Genomic DNA, 21,480 nt, shown 5'->3' with positions numbered 1-21,480 from the left:
GAGATTTCTTACTCTCATATATTTATATGAAAAACACTCTCACACATACCAGTATACACACACTACAATTCAAAACGCAACTTCTCAACAGCTTTAACCATTGTTAAGCCATAGATGTGGGCACAACTATTATTATTGTCATTATTATCATTATTATTATTATGGTTTATTTTGACCACACATTACCAGAGCCGCTACCATCAGTCACTCTGTCAATAACTCAATCTGAACCTGAGAGCAAGGGGACCCTGTGGTTTTCGTCTACACTTTTTGGGGAGGGGGGGAGGTGGGTATTTTATGGGTTTAATGTTTGCACAGATTAATCATTGACAAATTTTGAAAAGCAAGGTTTTCTTTTTAGAAGGCGAAAGTGAGGTAGACAGACTTTGAAATGCATTGTAATTCATATTAATAAATAGACAATTGACCTGTTGAATTATTTCCAACCACTGCCCCTAAACCAGCGTTTTCTCTCCCTTTGAAATGTTCTAGCATATTCCTGTGATCACAAAAGTTACAGCACACAACATGTCATCCTCTACTTTGGCTAACAATCCCTGGATACTCTTCCCACATTCTCGTATGGGCTTCTTTCCCTTAATATACACACAAAGGCAAAAACATGTCTATGCGAAACAGTCAACACGTTGTTTAAGTCAAAATAACGTTGTCTCTCTAACATGGTAACAGATTAAAGTTGGTGGGCGGGCCATTTCCAGTTAAAGCATTCTATGTTCATCGATCCAGACACTTATTACACACATGACTTATCGCCCACAGCGGGCGAGGAGGCCTTTAAGGCCGCTGGTTCGGTTCGTCCAGGTTCCAGATTGGATAGAAGAAGTGTGTGAGTGTATGGACAGGCCCCCGCTTCAGACAAAAGTCAGGAAAGCGTGATGGTATCAAAAAGAAGTGATAACCTCTCTACTTTATGGTTTATCACCAAAGCTTGAATAGCTTTTTTAAAATCCTATTCTGTACAAGCTCTCTTGTGCTTGGTAAAACACAAACAACACTTTAACTCCTAACGCCATGAACGTCCCATAGTGCAAAATTTATTGTTGGCAAGGTAGAGTGCCCCCAAAAAGGTATTTCTACTCCTTTTTTAATATATACATATATAATTTATATATAATGTCAGAAGGCTCTTCCTTTATCCAACAGCATAGTGCTTTCGTTTACAACAAAAGGATATCTTTGCTTTGACATCCAGGAGACAAAGACAGACTTCAAGCATACTAATCTACACTGTTTTCAAGCACTAAAAACATATTCTCCATGATGATGATGGTGGTGATGACGATGATGGTATAGCTGAGGCTGGGGGCATTTCACAATGCAAATGTGTTCTCTAAACTTAAGTCAGCGGTTGAGTTACATTCTCTTGATGTAACTCAGTACTGCAGGTAAAGGATTTTTCTTTTTCTGAAACTAACATTGAGAAAAAGGGACTTAACAGTGTATTCTAACACAGTTTTGAACGCTGCTGTAAATATTTGTGTGTCAACATGTAGTCAAAACACTTATCATACTGTAGTGATGCTCAATAACATTGTGTTTCATTACAGGTTATGTTTAGCTGTCGATTTAGTATCTGTATTACATGCTCGGTCCCTGGCCTCTTCAAGTTACAAGACAGTGCATTTACTACTGTTTTAAACATCTAATGTAAAAAAAATGAAGGAGTTGAAGTAAATTTTCTTTGTTACCTGGAAGAAAGAAATAAACACTGTCAGGTTCTCGTCATCCTGCTGGACTCCCCCTCCTTCTCCTCCTACTTTTTCTTCCTCATCTCCCAGAACAACTTCATAGTGCATCTACATTATAGTTATGTGTCATACTTTAGTGTGCAAGTCCAACCTCAAAATCTGAATGTAGAGCGGCAGAAATGGCTACACCGACTTCATCCACTTATAAAACAAAAAGACAAATGTAAGTGGGAAAAGGTTTTGTAGATGGACGAGAATGAGAGAGGGCATAGGTTTGGTTTTGGATCTCCTCAACGCTTCACATCCCTGGAGCACATCTCTAAACATGTCTAAACAAAATATTGGATTTTGCACAAAGAGTATTTCTAATGGTAAAGTGATGGATTGTGAAAAGAATTCTGATCATGCCCTTGCCAACTCTTTTGACGATCAAATCTCACCTGTACGTAAACGTAAAACATCCCCTCAGGACAGAAACTGCTTTTAAAATAATATTGTAAATGCTCAAGTCTCCTGTGTCATTTCAACTCACTAACCTGGACATTTCACAAAGATGCCATGAAAAAAAAAACACAAACAAACAAACAAACAAACTCTTTAACCCCCCACCCCAACAAAACTAACACATACTCTATAACATAGTTTTGTCTCATTTACCATTTTTCTGAAGCTGCTCCTCAACTTCAACCTCTTTAAATTATTCATCATGTTCTGTATTTCCATCACTCAGTCCCTTTTTAATTCACATGTCATTTATAACTTTTTTTTTTTTTTTTTTTTACATTTAGAATCAGTTTAATCACTAGAAAGATGAAGACCCAGTAGGATGTTTTTGTGAAATCTGGTGCCGAGGGGTGGGTTCTGGTGCCGGGGGAGAGCTCCGTAAGGGTTTTGGGTGGTTCGATGCAATGGTGGCTGTACACAAGTGTGCGTTCGCCCCGCAGCCTAAGAGCAGCCACATCTATCCACCACCATCCCTGGGATCTTGCCATGGATAATCTGCTGCTTGTCATTGAAGTAGAGCATGTTAATGGGGGACATCTTGGTCGGGGTACAGCAGGGCCCTGCCGAGCCGCGGGGGTTAGCGTGCTGCACCAGGTGGGTGTGTGGGTATTTCTGCATGAACATGTACTCGCATTGGCCGGAGCAGTAGTTGGCTTTGTAGCGTTTGGGGGCAATGATCCAGTCCCAGCCGAACGCCTCGAAATCCACAGTCAGCGGGTAGCGACAGCAGCGAGACTCGGTGGAGTGCTCGTCGCAATCCAGGCCAAGGTTTCTGCGAGAACGCTTGGTCGTCTCGAGAACCTTCACTTCCAGGAACGGCTGCTGGAATCAGGGGGAGAAGGGGCAGGGCGAAAAGAAAGAGGTGGTTATAAAAGAACAGCACCAGAGACGTGGCTCACACATCACCTATGGAATAAACAACTAGTGACAACAAATTTTTGATGTTTTTCAAAAATTCTGTCTACCGAAGCTAGATAAATTAGAACAAATGACAGAACATCTCCAAATCCAGGTCGGTAAAGCAAGTCGCATCAAGACTCAAAGGAGTTTCAACTAAGTACTGAGTTGTGTCTGAATACTGTATTAACTTGTTTTGTGTGTATTATTTTTACTCTATAAATAAATGTGCAAAAAACATAGTTTAGATTAATGAGGGAAAATGTATCAAAACAATTGAAGCACAAGGCTTCAAAATAAAACATGAATAAAGTGAAGGGGTCTGAGTACTTTCTGAATGCACCGTGAGGAAGACAACATATGTTACGTTATGTTGTAGTTATATCACAAAATCAATCAACAAATCATCGCATGCTCGTCACTCAACCTGTCAAGACATTCGAGTCAGAATAGCATCTATCAAAGTCGGCTAACTTTACCAAAGAAACAGAGGAAGTTTCCTCATCTCTCCCTGCACGATTAAAATACATTTAAAAAACAACTGCTGTTAAACTCAAGCCTTTTCCAGTTTTAAGTACTAAGTAATAATAACATATATGATTAACTATGGCTTGGTTAGGGAGAATGATTAAATACATTTTACAATATCAACTACTTTTCAGATTCAGTCATTTTATATCCTGTTCATGAATAGCACATATGACTGGTTTTCTATAATACCAGGTAATGAACAACACTGATGTTTCACACCAAGTATTAATAATAAGAGTGATTATTCATAATCAATTATAGATTATATAAAAACATATCCATATTCCTGAGACCAGAGTTAACGAAACTAGACCCAAAGTTGAACCTTTCATCTCATTTTATAGCTCAGCCGAGTCCAAGCCAGGATCTGATCTTAGGAGTAACCATGACAATGCAACACAGAACAGTGACACGATAAGTGTTTACAGTTTTCCATCAGCCTCTCAGTTGATAGAGTGCTTGATGTCAGTAAACAAACAGTGGTTTTATAATAATATAATGCATTACTGATCGTTACAACCCAGTTTGAACCAAACAAAGCTGTTGGAAGTGAAACAGACAAAAGGTTGAAACTGCTTTAAATTCACTATCATTTTTCATGAGGCTACAAAACTTAATTTGTGATTTTTAATGTAGGAGCACAATGTGCCGTGGGAGCAGGTTCAATGAGCACTGAGAAGAAACTGGTCTCTCCTGACACTGATAGCTGACTCTGAGTGCTTGGTTTGATCCATGACCCTGGAGGTCATCTGCAGTCTAACATAACCTTGACCCGTGGGCAAAGCAAACGGATCAAATATTTTACTCCATCATGTTTGTTTTACAAAGCCTTCCTGTCCCCACAGTGATTCCAGCTGGGCTCGAGCACAGTTTTTTGTGACGCATTCAAAAGAGGAAATAAGCTGAAAGGCCGTTGGGGGGAGACCATGTCAGCTTGGCCTTTAGGGCTTTTGTTGTAGATAAAAAAAAGACCCAGAGGATCACGGAGAAGCAGAGTTAGACTCTTTCCTTGCTTGTTGTGTTTTGTTTTATTTTTGTGCACTTGCCTTGTGTTTTTGATCTCTTCCTTTTTATCCCGCTCAAGAATAATATTGCACACTGTGCACACTCTGTGCTCCAAGCAGTGATTCACTGGCCAAGACACCAGAGCTGACCTCTGATATGTGTTGTGAAGATCTGACCCAAATGACCACTTGGTAAATATTTGGTGTTGCTTAACTGGGATGACTGGCCTACATAATTCAACATCGATGTAGTATGTAACTGTCAGCCGAAGCTACTCTGGGATTTCTAACTAGTTTAATGGTTCACGGGTGGTTTTGCTTTGAGACTGAAGTTTGAACTCATCCGTGCAGCCCCATCCATTACATTAGACGTAAAGGCAGCACTTCATCGTGGAAAAAGAGAACCAAAGCAAATATGTAGGCCAAGGCAAGTGATTTATGTTTTTTACATTTTAGGACTCAAGAGGTATCCTCTCAACACAGGGCAAAACGCACTGCAGCCTGAAGAGAAAACCTTCAAACCTTTCAGCATTGACTTTCAATACAAGAGATTTAATCAATATTTTAAATATATTATATAAAAATGCGACTTCTAAAATATGTGAATCAGTGTACTGTGTCTCCTCTGATCTGAAGATGGGATGTGGTGATGAACATTGATTCAAACAAAGCAGCTGTGTTTTCACTGGACTGAAGTAAATATAGATTGGTCACGTCCGTTTGATGGTAACAAGGGGAAAACAAGGGGTGGGTCTATAACACACGACTGGTCTATAAACTTCCCATATAGTATATATGTTCAATTCAAATTATATGAGGTTCAACATTAATACTAGTGTAGTGCCCATTCTTGCCATTGCTTGGCCTGTGGCTATGGAGCTACTTCAGAATTATATCATTTGTGAGTCCTCCTCAAACAATTCTACAATATACTGTCACTATGTTACATAGTTTGTTTGCCTGACATTGTGTGCAGAGCTTTTTATAAACAGTCTATGAGTAAAGTTAGAAAACATTTGTTCTATTCTACCTGGATTTTCTGCTGTGAAGATTGTATAGTCAATGTTTTCATAAAATGAAAAAGAAATAACCTACAGAGTGCTGGTCGCCTGTTTATTGAACAGGCCAACACTCCACTCAGCAGATGGATGGTTAGGATTTTATATACCCCCCCACCCTACCCAAGGGACAGGTCTGATGGTCCTTACCAGCCCCTCCTCCCCGGGTCTCAGCGAGGTGACTGCCAGATCATTGCCGCTCTCGTCGAAGGCGTTGATGTCAATTCCCCAGTTGGTGTGCGGCTGTTTGAACCAGTTCTGCAACACGTGCTTAAAGTCAATGCTCTGCCAGTGGCCCACTCTGGAGTTGAGCTCTATCTTCAGGGAGCGGATGCGGATGTGGCGGCTGCCCTGCTCCGTGACAGGCTTCAGCCGGAGGATTTGCAGGTAGACGGTGGAGGTCTGCTGCAGCGGCCGCAGGTAAACCCACAGCTGGGCCTTCAGCACCTTGGTGAACATCAGCTTGGGGCTGAACTTGAAGAAGCAGCAGCTCGGCTTCCCGTTCACCTGCACCAGTGGCTCGGCTGTGGAAAAAACACAGGTCACAGTTACATTTGTGATGTATACGAAGTTTACTGTATACTTATGTCCCTGAGAAAATCATCATTCAATTGATACTTCAACTTCATCTTCCCTGTTTCATATTTAATGTTTCTTCTTCTTTTGAGACATGTGATTTCCCATCTCTCATAAAAACACAACACAACCCTTTAATAATCAAATTCTATACCACCAACAGAACATTACTTAATGAACACATTGCATTAATGTGTTCATAAGTGGTGCTGACCTTATTCAGCAGGGTGTATCTGTTTACTCATGTTGACTGTACCTGCACCGGCATCATTACCCACAAGCTGAGATTCGCTCCTATTCTGGAAGCATTGCACTCATCACTGCTTGTGCACCAGAGTCCAATACTAAGTATCACAAACAACAAATCAGAACCTTTAAATGGGAATGAAAATATAATCTCAGTCAATACAGCCACATAGTGACTGTGATAAGATCTGACTGAAACATGCTTAAAAGCTGAAAAGGACAACCCACATCACTTCTGATCTCACTCGAGGAGAATGAATTGAGGCATTCAGATATATAATAATTAACTCACACAGACTTAAAAATGTCTCTTAGCATTTCTCCTTTCAGTCATCACACTCATATATTCTTTGGACAGCAAAGATACATTTTTAGTTACTGAGCTTCTTCTTTGAACCACAACTAATGTGCAAATGTCAGAGCCACACTCTGCATGAAATGAGAATCAGTGGTCAAGGTAGATATTTTAATTATAATTAATTGTAAAACAAGACGTCTTTGTGATTTTTGTAGGAGTCAAATCTTCCCACAGTAATGTCGAGCTGCTGATGGATTAAAGCAGAAAGCAGGTAAACTTCAGGGTTTCACACCATTAAAATGATGAGAAACAATCCGGACTGAAAACACTGTAGTTTTTATGACAGAGTAGAAAGTTTAAATGGAGCCGTGAACAGAGTTGTGACTGTTCGGGAGGCAGAGGGCACAGCTGCAGTTATTTGGACTGTTCGACTTCACAAGATGTGTACGTGCTCCACACACTGATCATAAAATCAGAGACCACCACAGCTCCACACGTCACTGACACGCGATCACACTTATTGTGTGTGACTCAAATGGATGAATTGAGGAGTGGTGTGCAAAGTTTGTAGCGCAACAATGGGATAGCAGTTGTTTTCCAGATGTAATCCCAAGTTTCTTCTTCTGTGATGAACATAACATACCTCGGCCAAGGAGATGGTACTTTCACCCCTTTCCGTTTGTTTGTCAGGCAAAAAGCATTTCTCAGATTTCCATGAAACTTGGTGGAAGGATGGAAGTTGGAGCGTCGACATAGAGGCAGATCCACAATTAATTTCTATTACATTGCGAGAAAGTGGGTTGAATGCAAGAATGCAGAGCGATTGATCAAATATTCAGGCATATTTCTGAAATCTATGAGCTAGTACCATTTGGAGCGGCTTTAGCGGAGGTGTGCGCTCTAGTGAGTGCCATTCTAGTTATGGATTTGAAAAACTTCACATATTCTTCAAGTTTGATTCCATTTATCTCACAAAAAAGAATCTAGTTCAAACACAGAAGATATCATCAATAAAGAAGTATTTCTCTCCCTCCATGATGTTGTTAAACAGTAGAACCTAAACCTTAACCTTTATTCTTGTTAACCTACCAACTGTGTTTATATGCATGTGAGCAATCCGTTATCTCATGTGCACATGGTGCTGTTGTTCGATTCAGTCAGGTTACATTTGTGATAACATCCGGGTTGAAAAACAGATACATTTGCATATTAAAACAAGGATCAGTAATGGTGGCCAGTAGCCAGATGGTAACCTTAGATTCCCCTGGGTCAATCGTAATGAAATGGTCTCTACCTCCACATTGCAACTCTCCAAAATTAAAACATCTGAAGTTTTTTAGTGGCCCCTCCTAACAAATATATTTGGGGATTATGGGTTATGTCAAAGAGCACAAGGCGTCCCCTCATATCGGCAGATTTATTCCTGTCATGATCCTCGGAGCTGGTCTTTCTGTGATGTGCACCACATGTCAAATCTGCACTTGGTTCATTTACATAGACCTCACTCTGATATAATGACACCCATCCATTGCATTCATACATTAATTTCCATGTAAAGCGTTCATTTATTAAGGGAAATTTATTCTGCGTCTATCTGGCATAATAATTTGCCAACTGAGTACAAAAGAATATTCAATCTACCCATTTTCTATGAGCATATTTGACATATTCCAACTCCAGATTTGAGCAAATAAATGTCTGTGTTCTGTTTTTTATCTAGAAGAGGAGTGTTGTTGCTCCATCGTTTGAAGAAATAAGAGAAAAAAAACTAAACTGCACCGACCTGTCAATCACTGCTAAATCTGAGGTTGCTCAGGCAACCTGCAAATGCTTCCTGGGTCAAAAGGTTATTTGGCACCTCAGCCTAGTTAAGAAATGGGATCAGGGGTCAAAACCGTCAGCCTCTTTACATCTCAGGGGTGCTGGGGAGGGGCAGGCCCTAATAGCCAGATTGAGTTTGAAGGTCAAGGTCGACCTTATGGCAATGGTAATATGTCTTTCTTCACAACACAGCTTTTCACCAGAGAATCATTTGAAATCTCAGAGACACAACAGCACTGAATCAGCCACAGTTTGTTTTTGTTTTGATTAGGGAGGAGATTCTCCAGCCAATGGTGGACTGTTTATCGAGCCTCAGTTGACCAGGACGTAACACTGCACCAAGTTGTTTTCTTTTTACACTAAACAAGTGTTATAATTGAATTATGGTCATGCATTGAGGGATATGAATTCACCGAGGTACAGATGGACTATCCATTAGAAGAGTCCAGGGCGAACGTTGAATACGGGCCAAGCCGGGGACAGACGTGGTCCTTCAGCCTGTATTTTCCAGGGACAGTCATTAGTGAGTGTAAATTATACAGTGTCTCACGCTGGACAAACAATATGTCAATGTTCCTTTTGGTGGGTTGCTGGGGTCACAGCAATTAACGTGGGCGGTGTTGTGTTCGCTCATCAGCACAAAACTGGCAATGAATGATTCTGCAGTTTGCTTGGGGTTTACTTGTTATTACTACTTTTTGTTTTGTTGTTTTGAATGGCAGCAGATGGGGACAGATACACACGGCTCTTCCTCTGCAAACTATTCTCATTGCTTTGGCGGAGAAAAAAAAGGAGAAAAAAGAGGAGACAATCCAGCAAACGCTGCTGAGTTCAACGTCTCGAGCAGAGGTTTTTTTGAGGAGGAGTAATCTGAGAAGCAGGGCCCGTGTGCCGTGATCCCTGGTTATTAAACACACCTGCACAACATATGAGCTATGTCATGTTAAACAATGAGTGCATTGATAGGCAAAATCAATTTATGTCTTTATGAATCCTTGTAAGTGCACAAGTAAGCGGCAAAGCGTGGAGGACAAATGCCTGCAGCTTTATTACAGCCCACATCTTGGCAGCGCTCTGCACTTGTGCAAAGGCGAGCTTGTAAAGATCAGAAAACTGACGGGATATTTAATCCTCCTACCTTAGCTAACAATCGCTCCAGCTCCAATAACACGCTAATGTTGGAAGAGGTCATAATTTTAGCTGGAGCTGCAGTTTTTATAACTTAATTTCCTGAACAATTGCTTTAGTTATAGCTCTTTGCAGTAACACTCTGATTTCAATCCTGCAGTAAGGACAGAAATTCCAGTTTTGTGTTGAGCCCCACCTACTGGAGCAATGGAACCTTTCTCCTCGGCCGCGCAGATAATGAGAGAATCTGGCCCCTTTACACTAAGAAGTGAGAAAACAAGTAAAAACCAGGCGAGCTGTGGAGTGTGATGTGTTTTTTCCAAGAAGAAACAGGCTTGTTTGCTTTTCCTCAGCGTGTTTCCAGCCTGCTTCATTATTACAGCAGCTTATTTCCCTGCGGTATAATTGCAGCATATGCGGCGCATGAATTTTACTGCCAACACCCAGCAGGCCTGCAGGTGAGCCTATCAAACATCTGGTGGATTCCCTGGGTACCTGTGTCCCAGTAGTTAGCTCACAGCCTCCTATACATGCATGTAAAGGGAAACATATATACGATATAAGGGTTTATTCACAGTGCCATCTGTCCGCTTTGATGCATCCGGAGGCAGTTTTTTAGTTGAATGTTTTTAGTTAAACTGTTGAAAACAGATGGAGTGAATAAGTTATAGAAGTTATATGATATAGGTCAGAAGTTACCAGAAAGGGTCTGAAAATTTTATATTATGTGATAAAAAAAATAGCAGACTCTTTATTGAGCAAATTATAGATGGAAAACGCACATACGGAACCGATAGAGCTCATAACAAAGAGCAACGTCACTATATATACTGTGATGTAATCTCTCCACTCGATAACACAATCTCAACAAGATTAAATTGTTGGTGAAAATACGAAAAGAATTGTCTTTACTGTGTTAGAACCTTTTGCCAATGTTAGTTTTAACTTTCTTTCTCAAAGATCTGGCAACAAAAAAAAAACTACTGGATGATGAATTTGCTTGGCAGTGACTGATGACTGATTGGTTGTCACGATTTAACAGATTAACTATCGTTTGCCACAGATGTTTTCAACTTCACAACCTGAATCTAGCTCACTTTTTATGAGAGAAAAAAGATTTCATGACGGTGCACATTTAAAAGAAAATCCAAACTCTTGTTCGACAGTCGTGTGCATGTGTTGTATACATGTGTTGTAACATATGCCAATCAGGTGTAAAAAGCCAGCTAAAGTGGGGTGGGGAGAGAAATGGTCATCTATTGTTAATGTCCAAATGGATAATGCATAATGGTATAAACCTAGATAGGAGTTACATTTGCATATATATATCTATATTTTCTTTTCTTAATGGGAAATGCAAATGTGCCATTTTGTGGTGAGTGTGTGTTTGGGAGCCTTCATGTTGAATAAATGTGACTCTAGGGTATCCCCACGCACCTCGGCATATTAATCATCGTGACACGTTCACGACCCTTCTAATAAGACAGGGGCCACAGTGCACCCCCTCAAACATCCCATCCCACCCCAGCCCCACTCCCTCTTTGTCCCTCGGCCACTCCCAAGGGACGGGAGAGGGTAGTGGGGGAGGCCAGGCTCGAGCTGGGTTTGGACGGGGGGGTGTGTGAAGTTAGACCCCCTCATTCAGAAGCTGTCCCCTGGGACAACGGCAGGCACAAGACTCCTATTAGGACTGAGCACAGTAGCCCCCCAGGAGCAACAAAAGACACCTCCTAATGCTCCCTGTTCTAGTTCAGCGAACACACACATACACATCCTCACTCACACACACACACACACACACACACACACACACACACACACACACACACACACACACACACATACACACACACACACACACACACACACACACACACACACACACACACACACACACACACACACACACACACACACACACAACGGAAACATGCAACTGCACATAAACACGCACACAAGCTCCAAACTGACTGACATCAGCAAATAGACTCAAAGCTCATTGGTTTTAGTGTGTTTGGGGTTATATATGAGGTATTATAAGGGGAACGTCTGTGGAACACCTCCAGCAGGACGGGGACAGAGCGTGAAAAGAGTGAGCGTGCAGTGAACTGCAATAAGGTGGACAGCTGGACAGCAGGAAGCATGCTGAGGTCTCAGCGCCTGTGTTCGTGTGCATCCACACATACATGCAAGACGTTAATGTCAGAGGACAATGCTCTGCTCTGCCTCCAAAAGTTACAACCCCAAACTTTTCACTTATTTCACAAAAGCAGATCTCTGGGTTCTGACTCATTTGCTGCTGCACAATCACATTTTTTTTTAGAACTCATCTGAATTCAGCATTACAATCAAGTTATTTTAAAGGAAACATAACAGATTGAAACAACTTAAAACAAGTGATTTCTTAAAGTTAAAGACCATCAGTTCCAAAAGCTCTTCATCACCTTGTGAATGATATCCACATGATGCTTTTGGAGGGAAAAAGAAAGACAATGCAACTCTATTCATGTATGGAACAAGCTGTGTTAACTAGGATTAAATTAATTGCAATAAAAGTGAAACCTCTGCTTAATGTTGTTTATATTGTGATCTCTTTCATGGTCCAATGATGTGCTGCAAATGTATCCATCTATATTTTTACTTTTAATCAAGTTACCCAAAATGCACCGTGATAAAATGTCAGTGTGTGTTTCAACTCACACGTCACTTGTACAGCCAGTAAACCTTTTCTCATTTCTATAAATGATAAAAAGGACAAAGTGATAGAAACTCACGCAGCTGGTGATAATATGCTTTGTCTTCAACTGACCATTTTTCTCTGAGATAACTGGATTGCACAATTCATCTATTGATTAACTTTATAAAAATGAAGAACAATGTGTAGACCCACAGTCTACACCTGCTCTGCTTCCATCAAGCTGAAGCACTGTCGACAATTGTTGCCAAAGAAATCAGTGCATAAAAATGAATCAGTGTGTGACATGAACCTGCTTGATGATTAGAACAGTTTTGATTTTATCATCAGTTTGAGACAATAATAATGGTTTCAGCTGCCATTTTTCCCAGTTCATTAGTGTAACAGCTCGACAGAAGACATGAGTCCGTCAATGAGTCAGGGGACTTAGTTCAGAGGTACACTGAATACTACTAAAGAAACAAAGCCTTGATGTTAAAGAATGAAGAGATGCAGCAGATCTACAGTTCTCTGGGAGTTTGCTCCAGATATGTGGAGCACAGGAGCTGAATGCTGCTTCTCCATGTTTAGTTTTGACTCTGGCGACAGAACCTACTGACTGCTGACCCTTGATTGTTCTTCTCCATAAATGACAAATTCAGTTTCATCTTTGTTTCATTCAAGAAAGTTCAAGCACATCCAACTGCTGATTTGTTCATTGCATTTACTGAGAGTTTTTATGGGATTATAGTCCTCTGGTAATATGGTCATGTGTGTCATGTGCATGATTATGATGACAAACATTTTGTTGCCCCAAATCTGAGCTAAGATTATTTTAGAAGAGAGCATTTATGAGTTCTATGAGAGTAAATAAAGTAAAGAGCAAGTAACTGTTTCAGTTATTTCATGGGACCTATATTATGTTTTTGCTGCTCATAAAGTAATTATTGTTTAACTTTGTTAATAACGAGAAGGTTTTAATTTCAATAGCAGCAAATGATGGATCCTGACTTCTCTTATAATTTGTAAAGTAAACCCCATTAACAAAGTTTTTTTCGTGAAAGAAATTCTAAAGGAGAGATTGTTCTGAATTGATCAGGTATGCTTGTTAAACATTATAACACGATACAAGTTAACTACAACAACACATGATATATAAACACTGGATAACAAACTTTGGTTGTTGATACTCAGTCTACTCAGTTAAACCTCTGAGATCTTGTTCCTCTATAATGAGACATGATCAGTATCTTTATCAATGGTTATTTTCAAGTTGTATATTTATAGGATAAAACCACAACAAATTGAATGTTTAAAGTTTCCTGGTTGAGGCCACTGCCCCCAAATCCATGTAATAAACAAGATAAAAAAGGTCTTTATACAGAGAAAATCACCGCAAGATTAAAGCTGAGACTAGACAGGTTTGCTAAATGGATCAAGATGGATATGACATAGATAGATAGCAACGTGTCACTTTTTTGTCATTTTATGACAATTTGCTAAACTGCAAACAGTATAATTTTATCATGTTTTATCAATTTACTACTGAGTCCTTAAAAGCTACTGACTCACAAACACATTATATTTCTTCACAGTTCACAGGCTGTCTTAGAGGTCCAGTGGCTTGGTCCATGAAGACTGACCAGGACGTGATTCCTTACAACTTTCCCAGTCATGAACACAGACAATTGTGTTTTGCTGGAGATCTCACAACTGGAAACTAATTTGAGAATTATGCCCCCATGCCACTCAAGCTATTGCCATTGTACCCAACTTTTGATACTTTACAAGCAAAATAGTACAAACAACGGATTCCCTTTCACAGTTATGCAGATGACGCCCACATTTATCTATTTGATCTGCTTTAATGTGCCTTATACAGAGTCTGAATTCCCCAAAGCTAATTCTCTCGGTCTTTTGTCATAACTTACATCTTCAGGCCCTGTGGTAACTGTTCAATCCAAACTCAACATGGAGAGGCACCACTGAGTTATTAGGCTCCATGTGGCTGCAGCAAAACTCCAGGATACAAAAGACAATGACTAAAGCAGGTGGTCACTCAACACATCGAGTCAATTATACACACCAAACTACCATCCTGCATCCTTCTATATTTGTGTTTTTCCTTTTGTATTATTTGTCTTTCACATCTCATGAGCTGTAGCCATAAGCTGTTTAGTATGTCATGTGTGAGAGGTGATCAGTATTGATGTATTGATGTTGCTCAACCTGAAACACTCACACTGCTTGAACACAAACTCATAATAATATTGATTGGTTTCATCACTTTAAATGCTCAAAAACGTGTCATATTTCTGTCTGTGTTTCTGATTGAACATAAATCAGCAACTAAAAAAATCCCTGAAGAACACAAATCTGTCGGAGCCTGAGCTATGACAGAGTTTTTCTCTAAAGACAAAGTCAGTGTACCCACTTTGTGATACTTTCTATGCAACATGAAAGTATCTATCGTTCCCCCTTTATGAGCTTCTCTTGATCCATCTGTTCTTGTACATTATATAAATCAAACCCTGCTCTTGTCCCTAAAGAAATCACTTGGACTGTGCATTTTCATAATGAACTTCCTGGAGTGATGTGGGTACAGCAGGCAGAAAATACAACCACAGGTGATAAATCTAGTGAGAAGCTGCTCTCCTTTGCACGGAAAATAGGCTAATTAAATTTTCATGTAGATAATCATGAGCTAATCCACTGCTAATTGTGCCTCTTTCTAACACAGTGGCTCTCTCATGGGATCCAACATTATGCTCATGCAGCATTTCCTTTGCTTAAACGCATCTTGGATTTAATGGACTCTTCCATAAACGGATCCTCAGCAGCTCCTTGCACACAACCACACAAAGCCTGAACGCATCCATCAACAATAATCCCTTCAATGATCTCCATTTTATCTTTCACTCCCCTCCTCCTGCGCCTCCTCCTCCTCCTCCTCCTCCTTACTCATGTCCCTACACAGGGCTTAATTACTGGCCTGAAGTAATTATTTCCTTTATTAGTGAAACATAACATCTGTTTCAGGTCTTTTTAATTGTACCTATAAAACCCTTCCATGATTTCTGTCCCTTTAGGATAGAACTGGGCTGCTTGTTGCTCCCTGCGGTCCCTGCGTTCTTCCTTCTAAGCCTCCCCCTTCATACCGGCAGCATGAGCCGCAGCGCACCTAACTCAATCACACTCTTTGACATCCTTTACAGAAGCAATGAGGAGCTCATCAGCAGATACACGCAGTGACAGAGAAAGCAGGAATCAAATTATTCCTGCACGGCCACGTCCACTGACCGACATTTCAAGCAGTCTTGCATCCCTCCTCCAAACTTCTCAGGGTTGTATTTTTGGTAAAAGCATGCATTAAGTTCCAAAGCAACATATTCCCAAATGCCAAAAGAACAGGCCGGCTGCAGGGATCGGTACACGGGAGCGTGGGAATAAGGGACGGAGGGTGGAAGGAGTGAGATTCCTGAGGTCCTGGGGAAATTTTGTCCCTGTATTAATAGACTTTAGTCCCTTTGAAATTTTATTAGCCATAAAGTTGACAGTATGTTGTGCAATTTCTACAGTCCTGTAGACCTTTCTTCCTTAAGATTTTACTCCTATTTAAACAAACCAGTCGTACCCTGGTGTCCAAACAATTCAACACCAAAGTTGATCTTTCCCTCGACTGATGCTTGCAACTACACAGGGAGAACAGGTGTCATCGTCAAACTGAGACCTCCATGGAATAAATAAATCTATAAAAGCCTCACATAGTCATTCTAGCAAACACTGGCCAGTGAGTTGAAGACAGTCCGACTTTGCTGCTCTGTCCTTTTAGCGCTCTCCCTCTTAATTTTTATGGTTCCTGCACCTTCAGGAAATGACCCTTTTATAGGGTCAACACTATAAAAGACTTGTTTTTTTGTGGGAGTGGTTAGTAGATGGGTGTGTGAGTGAGCGTGTGTGTGTGTGTGTGTGTGTTTGTGTGTGTGGGGGATAAGTGTTCAAGTTACTACCGGTTCGTCTTTGCTGCCAAAGAAAGAGACCCGATGAGGTTAATAGTCTCCTCTTCCAATATATCACATAGCTGTGAACTCTGTGACCCTTTTTGTCAATAGGAGAACTTTTCTCTGGAGTGTGTGTGTGAGTGTGTGTGTGCATGTGTGTGGGTGTGTGTGTGAGAGAAAGAGAGAGAGAGAGAGAGAGAGAGAGAGAGAGAGAGAGAGAGAGAGAGAGAGAGAGAGAGAGAGAGAGAGAGAGAGAGAGAGAGAGAGAGAGAGAGAGAGCATCCTTTGGCATCTACACGAGTGTGCACATGTGGAAATGTGTACATTCAAACCATTACATGCGTTCATTTTATTTACTCCAGAGTTGTGTAAGCCTCTGCTTGAAGTGAATGTGGCTTATCTTTGCAGAATTACATAATCTTACCAGTATAGCAGTTTGTTATGGCCTACACATAGTCACGTGGACAAGACAAAATGTGGGTAAAAAAACGTAAGTTACAGAGGTTTCGAGAGAGCTGAGCCACAAAAAATGTTTCAAATGTGATCTTCTTTATGTGTAAACCTCAGTTTGAAGTGTTTCTCCAAGCAGTCACAGATTTCCCACATTGTGGCTACACTGATGTGTCCATTTTCAGGAATGAAATTCAAAAGAGGGTAAGCCAGTGCTGCTCTCTGCTGGATTCTCTGCTACTGGACAAACTCAGAATTACTGTCATGGCAAAAACATATCCCACAGTAGAATACACAATAAGCTGCTCATGAACAACTTGTAACCTCCATGCAAGAGAAGTGATGACACAACCACAAAGGCAGTAATCCAAGTCAACAGAGGTGCCACAGTTTCTTTGAATCCTACTTCTCATACGCTCCAGGACAACAGTTATCAACTGTATCTAATTGGCCTCTTGAAGTTAAAAAAGTGTGCGGTCAGTCAGCATCAAAACAAACAGAGAGCGACTGAGAGACAGAGAGGAGGAGAAGGTCACTGACGGCAGAGGAAGGTCTGGTCGAAACGTCTTGGAAAGGTGACAAATGGGAGACTAGTGGGGTCCAATCCTCACCCCACCTCTGGCAAAACAAAACCAAGCTCCAAAACACACGCTCGCCACAACGACACACATACATGAACACGTACAGACTCCACAGATTTGCATTTATATGTTCATTCAAACAGATTAGTTAATAAACTGTACACCCTCATCCCCTGTTCTGTTCTCGAAAATGACCCTTATATACTGAGCTAGTAAATTGAGCCATTTGTATGTGTGAACAGCAATCGAAGCGGGTACCTACACAACGCACTGTATGCAGGGAGATGTTTTAGAACATAAAGTGCTGCACTATGGTATAAATAGCTGTACTTTTCCATGAAATTTCATAGTAATTAGAGACCAAGAAGCATGGACCCTCTCAACCCCCACTGCGGCACCCACGTACCTTGAGTGAATACTAAGAAGCAACTCTGGCACAGGTCCAGTTCAGTATGTACTGTGTGAACCCACATGGCCCATCAAAGGCAGTGTGCACGACCGTGAAAGGGTGATTGGGTTCGAGGTGCGCAGGGAATAGTGTTTGAAGTCCTCCTTCTATCAGAGAGACAGAAAAAGGCACTTTTAATCCTGTGGGATCACCAAGGCGCCACAGGCGAAAAAGAGATGCACTCATTCTCTCAACTCTTCCATGAGTACCGGAGAAAAAGGAGAGAGGGAAAAAGGGAGAGAGAGGAAGGCTAACGGGGAGGAATGTGTGGGCGGGGTGAGGTTGTGATGATGTGTGTGTGTGTGTGTATTGTACAGATGATATACAGAACAAGAAAGGAAATGCTGTAACATTACAGATAAAGCAGTAAAGTCAGTCATTACCTCCACAGAAACATGCACTAAGCCAGCATCATCCACAATGCAATACCTTTCCTCTGGCTTGAGAGGGTATGTGCATGTGAGTGTGTATGTGTGTATGTGTATGTGTTTGTGTGTGTGTGTGTGTGTGTTTGTGTGTGTGTGTGTGTGTGTGTGTGTGTGTGTGTGTGTGTGTGTGTGTGTGTTTGTGTGTTTGTGTGTGTGTACTGTACAGCTGATGTGTGAGTTTCATCTTGTATAAATTTACAGGTGCAGATGGAATAATCCATTATGGGGCTGATGTGCTCATCTGAGAGATCACAACAAGTTATTACAGAAAATCTCTGTTGTCAGCATGAATCAGGTACACACTGAGTGTTTGTGTACGTGATAGATAGATAGATAGATAGATAGATAGATAGATAGATAGATAGATAGATAGATAGATAGATAGATAGATAGATAGATAGATAGATAGATAGATAGATAGATAGATAGATAGATAGATAGATAGATAGATAGATAGATAGATAGATAGATAGGAAGGAAACAGTGTTACAATGGATTTGATTCTTAAGTTGTCAACAAGGTTTTGCAAGGACAGTTTTGCAGGTGTTATGTAAAAAATCATAAAAAATCCTAACTATTTAAAAGTGTGCAGGGACAAAAATGATTCAGATGACCTTTACCCCGGCAGTTACAAATGTCCACTGATGTTGTTTTCGGTTGTAGTCACAGAGACAGGTCGCAGGAGGGTGATAGCATCATTTAACGACAAGATATTAAAATGCACCCAGACCAATGCATTCAAAATATATAGTTATATAGATGGTATGCTTATATATATATACCCACTACTTAGCATGGAAATCCAACTAGTTCCATAACAAATGACACTAAGAGAGTGGCAAGTAAAAATAATCAAGATCATAACTATTTACCACTAAATCTAACGATAGATAGATAGATAGATAGATAGATAGATAGATAGATAGATAGATAGATAGATAGATAGATAGATAGATAGATAGATAGATAGATAGATAGATAGATAGATAGATAGATAGATAGATAGATGGATAGATATCAGGACTATATCTTTGTTCAATCATGGAGTAAAGGGAGAACAAACAGATGATTTGGAGTGTGTTTCCTCCGCCTTGTGCAGAATATATTACGTGTGTAAATGTTGTTGAACCCCGCAATTCTGCAGGAAAAGGTCACACACTCCCCTCGACACTAAGTGATTCTCTGTCTTTGTGTACTCGTGGTGGAAAAAACGCGAGCTGCGCCTATAAACTTCGCATTTAAAAGGCAAGTGCAGCCGTGGGGGGCTGCTGCATGAGGGGAACAATAGCAGCTTTTTGGACACACTTTTTCTCACTGCGATGAACAGCAGGGAAACCGGTAGAGGCTCCTATAAAAGAGCGATAGAGCACAGCTGCCAGGGTTCAACAGTAATTTTATAAAACGTCTCCAAGGGCCCCGGCCTGCGGTTTATCTGTGGATTTATGGGAAATGAGAGGGCAAGCAAATTGTCAGGGGGCAATAATCGCAGGCCTCATGCACGGCATGATCATAACTCCAGAATTTAGGGGCTTTTATGCAAAGCAGGACGTAAAGGCTAAAAGTGATGCAAGTGCCAAATGCTGCATTAGCATTAATAATGCACTTGATGCTCTGTCACACGTTTGGCACCAAAAATATGACCTGGAAGGCTAGAAAAGTTTGGACATGACAGCAGGATGGTGAACAAGCAGCTGAATACTAAGGACTCAGATCTCCATCAGCATCCTCATCATCATGAAAACAAAAGTTCATCAGGCCATATTGGAGCTGTCTGTCTCAGGCTGATGAGGCTCTGGCTGCTGAGTATTGATTTATCAGCTCCACGCTTAATCCCTATTTTGACAGCCGTGGCCAACAGCTGACCAGAGCCATTTGTCTAATGTTATCAGTCAAACACACATAGTGGACCCACCACCGATCTCAATGTGAAAAAGTATGTTGTCTCACTGACTTGACTCCTCTGTCCACGCAGCAGGCCCTGGGTCACTTGAACCTATCTGTTCCACAATTACGCACACGACGCATTTGGAGACAATATTGCTGGGGGGGTTGTAAACAACTACTCACGCTCAGAGGCCATGGTGATCACGGACTCCGTGGTGGCGTGGTACTCATCCTCCTCCATAAACTCATCCTGGGACGACGCGTCCCCCTGGAAGTCGTGGTGGTCCAGGAGCTGCTGGAGCGGAGGCGCCTTGGGCAGCAGCTGGTTCACCACCTCCCGGCTGATGTTGGGCGCATGCTTCAGACGCAGCTTGCTCAGGATCTGGGACTTGATGGTCTCCAGCCTCAGCACTTTGCTCTGCTCCCTCCACACGCATGCGGAGCACTCGTGGGAACCGGCGTCCTCGTCCAGCAGCGGCAGCCCGGCATCCGTGGGCGTCTCGCTGGCAGGAGGCAGCAGCAGATTGGGCTCGTCGCTCCCCGACTGTCCCAAGGAGATGAGCACCATCAAGCACAGCAAGAAGTTGTACCTCGGCATGACGATGCGCGGACACCAGGCAACGCAACTTTTTATTTTATTTCTCTGCTCTCTTTTTACTCCCTTGATCCTGTTATATCCTCTCTCTCGGACGTGCGCCGTTCCTTGCCTTATCCTACCCAAGGCAGGGAACCAGTGACATGCGTCTAATCCAACACGGTCAGCCCAAAGTTGCTGTTTTTTGTGCAGCAGAAGCCTTTGCAATAAATTCTCCCAAAAAAAGAAAGAAAAGTGCGTTCCAGTGTTTCTCGGTACAGGCTGTGTGGATTGAAAGTGAACTAATGATCTGTCTGATGCATGCACAGCCTGCTCACATGTAGCAGGATATAGGCTCTATAATGGCTGTTTTGTGGGTCTCCTGTACAATTTAGTCCGTGGAGGTGTGTGAATGTTCAGAAGTGTCACTGAAGAATGTGCAAGTGCGGTCAAAAAGGGGCTCTTTATATATCTCAGCTGCCCGGTGTCGTAATCCGCCTCCATTGGCTAAGATTGCAACAAAAGGCTTTTAGGTCTGTCACCAAGTCAAGAGGGACAGAGCGAAGGGAGGGTGCGCGCACTGTTATGAGAGAAGACATGTTTTTACAGTCACAAACAAGGTCTCACATTAGAGATATTGCCAAATTAAGTCATTATGATGCTGACTT

At 41.4% G+C, this 21,480-nt stretch overlaps 1 protein-coding gene across 1 annotated transcript; it reads right to left on the bottom strand.

Annotated features, from left to right (window-relative positions):
- Positions 1 to 2,654: 2,654 nt before the first annotated feature.
- On the bottom strand, positions 2,655 to 20,836 carry LOC132999590 (growth/differentiation factor 11-like). The gene is made up of 3 exons (XM_061069288.1): positions 20,422 to 20,836; positions 5,854 to 6,227; positions 2,655 to 3,035 (listed from the first exon to the last, which is right to left on the bottom strand). The coding sequence occupies exons 1-3, from the start codon at positions 20,834 to 20,836 to the stop codon at positions 2,655 to 2,657; spliced, it is 1,170 nt and encodes a 389-aa protein (XP_060925271.1).
- Positions 20,837 to 21,480: the final 644 nt, after the last annotated feature.

The sequence above is a fragment of the Limanda limanda genome, chromosome 4, assembly GCF_963576545.1.
Source record: "Limanda limanda chromosome 4, fLimLim1.1, whole genome shotgun sequence".
Taxonomy (NCBI): Eukaryota; Metazoa; Chordata; class Actinopteri; order Pleuronectiformes; family Pleuronectidae; genus Limanda; species Limanda limanda.
This window is presented reverse-complemented; position numbering and strand designations above follow the sequence as displayed.

Bases quoted from the DNA above. Each gene is read 5' to 3' on its own strand.
- LOC132999590 (XM_061069288.1), bottom strand. From the start codon at position 20,836: ATGCCGAGGTACAACTTCTTGCTGTGCTTGATGGTGCTCATCTCCTTG. The intron at 6,228-20,421 runs GTGAGTAGTTGT...TTTTTTCCACAG, and splicing joins GATCACCATGGCCTCTGAGC to CCGAGCCACTGGTGCAGGTG. The intron at 3,036-5,853 runs GTAAGGACCATC...CCCTGATTCCAG, and splicing joins GACCCGGGGAGGAGGGGCTG to CAGCCGTTCCTGGAAGTGAA.